Genomic DNA, 4,529 nt, shown 5'->3' on the forward strand with positions numbered 1-4,529 from the left:
CTGCATTATTTGTGTTTTTAAAATGCTAAACACATAAATGGGTGCCCCTCATCTATAATCTATCACACAGATTGGGGGGGGGGGGCATAGGCAGATACGATTAGCTTGCCAAGTTCATTCTACTCTGAAATCCTTGAAAGAATTCACATTCATTTGCTTCAAATACACAACATTGTCCTCAGAGAAGATTATAGCTTACAGCCCCCAGACTTTATCCATCACTAAAAGAGCTCCTTGTTTTCTTTAGTTATTCCTTACCCTCATTTGAGTTATTTGTTTAGGAAAAACTCAAAAATATTATTCAGTGTCTGCTGCGCTGTAATGGTTTCTACCAGGGTAGGTCCAGGCATGAGGTAGCTACATTCAGTCTTCAGCATAAGCCTGTTGGTTCTGCCACTGATTTCAACTATGACCCTTTGGGATTACTGAAGACCTGCTGTAGGAAAAGGGAGAATGTACAACTGTGTATCAAAGTCGCTAATCTCATGAAATATTATAGGAGTCAGTGATCTTTCATCTGGATTAGATTGCGGTTAAAACTTGGGGATCATCCCTCCTCTGAGAAAGCATTGGCCACTATTATTTTTGTTGTTATTGCTATTTTTATTCATCTGCCTAACTACTGATAAAATTAGAACTGCAGATAAATTTTTCACAGGGCAGAACACTAAAGACCGGAAGCCCTAAAGCCAATAGTGGGATATATTTTCTTGAAAATCATTTGCTTTATTTCCGGAAATATGTAAAAAAAAAGGTTTTTTAAAAAATTGGAAGGGTACAATAATACTTGTCAGTCCCCTTAACAATAATCCTGATAATGAATATATATAAAATACAAAATGAAAAGACAAAAAGCCTTCCATTCACACATACCCCAGGTTAAAACGATAATGACTATCTCTTCTATGTAAACATTTTGATCTTTCCGTGCATAAAAAGTACGAAAAAAATCAGCTGCAAATGACGACTCCCTCAACATTTTTGGTGGATTCCCATCTCCCCCCTCCTTCCTTCCTTCCTGGGGGAACCCAGCGAGTTCCACAACGGAAAGCAAAGATAACTTTTTAAAAAAATAAGATATTTTAAAGGGAAAACAGGATGGTGTCTTTTTCTGCCATCTGTCCGCTGCAGCATCTAGAAATGGCTTTGCATAAATAGAGGTACGTAAAAAGCAGCAAACCGGAAGGCCAGACACAAGCGAGGGAAAGGGGACAGAGAAACCAACCAGCGAGTCGATCTGTCCGGAAAGGTCTCTCCGCGTCGCTGCTCTCCAAAGCCGAAGGGAGCCAAGCCTGGCCCAGGCTGCTAGCAATTGGAAATCCTGGCCGCGCAGCTTTCGACGCTGGCCAAGGCCGCCCCGTGGGGCAGAGTTCCCAGAGCGGCGGCGGCGGCGGCGGCGGGAGAGGGTAGCGAGGGCGAAGGCGACGGCGACGCCATCAAGGTTCGTGCCAGGACCGGCAGCCCCGCGGCCTGGGAGCCGCAGCGGTTCCCCGGCCCGTGACTGAGGCTGCCCCCGATGATGCTCTCAATGGAGAACGGGGAGCGCGCCAAGGCCGGAGTGGCCTTGGTGGCGGCCGCATGCAAAGAGGCGGCCAGCGACGAGCCCAGCTGGGCCGGGTAGCTGAAGCTGGTAGTCCGGGCCAGCTCCGGCCCCGCCGCCGCCGCCGGCAGGAGGGAAGGCGGGGCAGCAGGCAGGACGGGGCCCGGCGCCGGCGGCCGTCTCTCCTGGGGCTGGAAGGCGAAGAGCGTCGAGGGCGCGGGGTAGGGCTGGAGGTGGAGGCCGTAGCCGCAGCTGTAAGGCCCGTAGGCGTACGCGGGGGGCTGGCCGGGGTGCGCGGCCGGCGGCGGCTGGGCGGCCGGCGGCGGCGCATGAAGAAAGGCGGCGGCGGCGGGTTCGAGCCCGCGCAAGAGCAGGTCGGACGCCGGCAGCGGCTGCCTCTTGAAGCGCTTCCTGCGGCGCAGGAAGCTGCCGTTGTCGAACATGTCGGCGGACTCCGGGTCCAGCGTCCAGTAGTTGCCCTTGCCCGGGTTGCCCGGCTCGCGGGGGATCTTGACGAAGCAGTCGTTGAGCGACAGGTTGTGGCGGATGGAGTTCTGCCAGGCCGGGAACTTCTCGCGGTAGTAGGGGAAGCGGCCGCTGATGAACTCGCAGATCTCGCTCAGCGTCAGCCGCTTCTTGGGGCTCTGCAGGATGGCCATGGTGATGAGCGCGATGTATGAGTAAGGCGGCTTCACCAGGCTGCTCTTGCCGCCGCCCGTCGCCCTGAAGGGGCCCGGCTGCGAGGAGGAGCCGGAGGACGACGAGGAGGGCGAGGAGGGCGAGCCGGAGCCGGGGGACCCTGCCGTAGCGCGCGCCCCCGGGGACCTGGGCAGCGAGATGGCCTCGTCCTCCTCGCCGTCCTCCTCCTCGTCGTACGGCCGCCGGGAAGGGGGCTCCTCCTCGTCGTCCTCGTCCTCGTCGCCGCCCCCCTCGTCCTCGCCCTCCCCGACCACGTCGATGTCTGTCTCTTCGGCCAAGGCGGAGGCGGCAGCGGACATCTCCGCGCTCAGAGTCATCGCTTGGCGCAGCCGGGCATAGGCGCAGCGGGTGGGAGGCGGCGGGGCAGCTGCCGCGGGAGGTGTCGGTCCCGGCCAGGGACGCCCGGCCAGCCGCGCGCGGGTTGGGCCCGGCGCCCCTCAGCCAGCCAGGGTTGGCTTGCCGGGCTGCCGGGCTGCCGGGCTGGCTTCTCGGGCGGGCGGGCGAGCTGGGAGTGTGCGCCCTTTCGCCGCTCCTATCCGTTAGGAACGAACCCTGCGGGGGAAGCAAGCGCGGGGAGTCTGGCAGAAGCAGCGGAGCCCGCGGAGGAGCTTGGCCAGGCTGAGGCCGTGCCCAAAGGGGATGGTCTTTTCTCCTCCCGCCGGCGGGCGGGGCGGGGAGCTGAGCGGCGCGGAGAGTCACATGGCTCCAAACGTCAGCGCCACAACCGGGAAAAGATTCCTGAAAAAGAGCGGCCGGGAGGGGGGCCGCGGGAAGCGCGATCCAAGCGGGAGAGAAAAGCCCAGGCGGCAAAACCGGAGCCCCATTCCGGGCCTTAAAAAGCCCCACTGAGGAGCCTCGTGGGGGGAGGGCGGCCGCGGGAGCCCCCCTTCCTCTGCCCCCCTGCCAACCGGGCTGCACTGCCGCTGGGTTGTGGCCGGGCTGCCTCCCCACCTCAGACTTTCCTTCGGCTTTCCCCTCCCCCCTGGACTGGAGAGAGCAATTGTTATTTTTTCCTCTTAAACTGGAGAGAGCCAGAGAAAGTCCTTCGGAATAAAAACAGAGAACCGAACTCCAGCGTTGCCACCGGCGAGTCTCAAAGTGTGAGAAAGTCGCCAGCGCACTTTGCCGCACAGAACCGCGCCAAGGAGGAGCGGGGGCGGGGGTGGGGGTCACGCGATTTGGGGGACGGGGGAGTCGAGGAAATCCACGCCAATACTTTGTGCGCTGGGAAGCAGACAGATGAAAGGGGATCGGGGCTTTGCAGAAGCCGGAGTGGCGGTTGGAAACCCAGCGCGACTTAGTGAACTCTAATCCTGAGGTTTGTCAACCGGGAGCTCGTCCCATTGTGCTCAACGGGGCGTGCTTCGATCGTAGGGCGTAGCAGTCTGGGGGCTCTTGAGGCGCAACTCTTCTCTCCAGCCTAGACCTTTTTTCCAGGACTGTCCCTGCTCGAGCCTCCCGAGGACACGATCCCGCCCGGGGAGCCGGATCGTGAAGCCCGGCTCCCTTGCTGGAGGGCGGGGAGGATAAGCGGAACCTTTCCCGCATCAGCGAGATCAAAACGGGAAACCGTTTACCGAACGGCGAAATGATTGAAAAGTAGAATATGCCTGAATCCGGTGGGATTTTTTTTTTTAAAAAACGATTTGATAATGAGGATCTGGGTGGAGAGGAACCAACTTCTAAAGTCTTTCGACTGTTTTTTCTCTTTATTCCTCCCTTTCCCCGCCCCCCCCAACCCCCCCCCCCCGCAACCCTTCAATTGGAAATAAATTTGCTGAAAGAATGAGCTATGGATTTCCGACTGAAACGGCGCGGTACGCGTCTCCTCAGAAGTAAATTTTAGAGAGAGGTTTATCCCCAGGTAAGAGAGCACCGTCGCTCTCCTTCACGCTTCCTCTGCACTTGAAGGCACACAGCCAGGAGGTCTGGAAGGAAGGAGCCGGCCGGAGCTTCTCGGATGCTGTCGCCAACGCGCCGCCAGGCGGAGCGACCTACTTGCCGATCGCCCCTACCTCTTCCCTGACCCGCATTGTGATAACGCCCTTTCGTTGGGCCTGGGGGCAAGGAGGCTGGCTTGCTTCTCGCTCTCTCCGTGAATAGGTAGTTTATCAAATGGGCATACTTAAAAAAAAAAAACCCGGATTATTTAGGCAGTGAATTAAAATTGGAACATGTAGAAGCGCGCGCACACGCGCCCTTTTGTGTGTTTGTCTATGTGTGTGTGTGTGTGTGTGTGTGGAAAGAGAAAAAGAGAGAGAGAAGGAGCTAACAAAGGAGGAGGAAGCCA

General features: G+C 57.6%; 1 protein-coding gene across 1 annotated transcript; it reads right to left on the reverse strand.

Moving 5' to 3' along the window:
• Positions 1 to 715: 715 nt before the first annotated feature.
• Positions 716 to 2,556, reverse strand: FOXD1 (forkhead box D1). Its single transcript, XM_063296737.1, has one exon. It carries the CDS (start codon positions 2,554 to 2,556, stop codon positions 1,306 to 1,308), a length of 1,251 nt encoding a protein of 416 aa, XP_063152807.1. The 3' UTR covers positions 716 to 1,305.
• Positions 2,557 to 4,529: the final 1,973 nt, after the last annotated feature.

The sequence above is a fragment of the Candoia aspera genome, chromosome 2 (genome assembly GCF_035149785.1).
Source record: "Candoia aspera isolate rCanAsp1 chromosome 2, rCanAsp1.hap2, whole genome shotgun sequence".
Classification (NCBI taxonomy): domain Eukaryota; kingdom Metazoa; phylum Chordata; class Lepidosauria; order Squamata; family Boidae; genus Candoia; species Candoia aspera.

What these genes read in the sequence shown, in the direction of transcription:
- FOXD1 (XM_063296737.1), bottom strand. Translation starts at nt 2,556, where the DNA reads ATGACTCTGAGCGCGGAGATGTCCGCTGCCGCCTCCGCCTTGGCCGAA.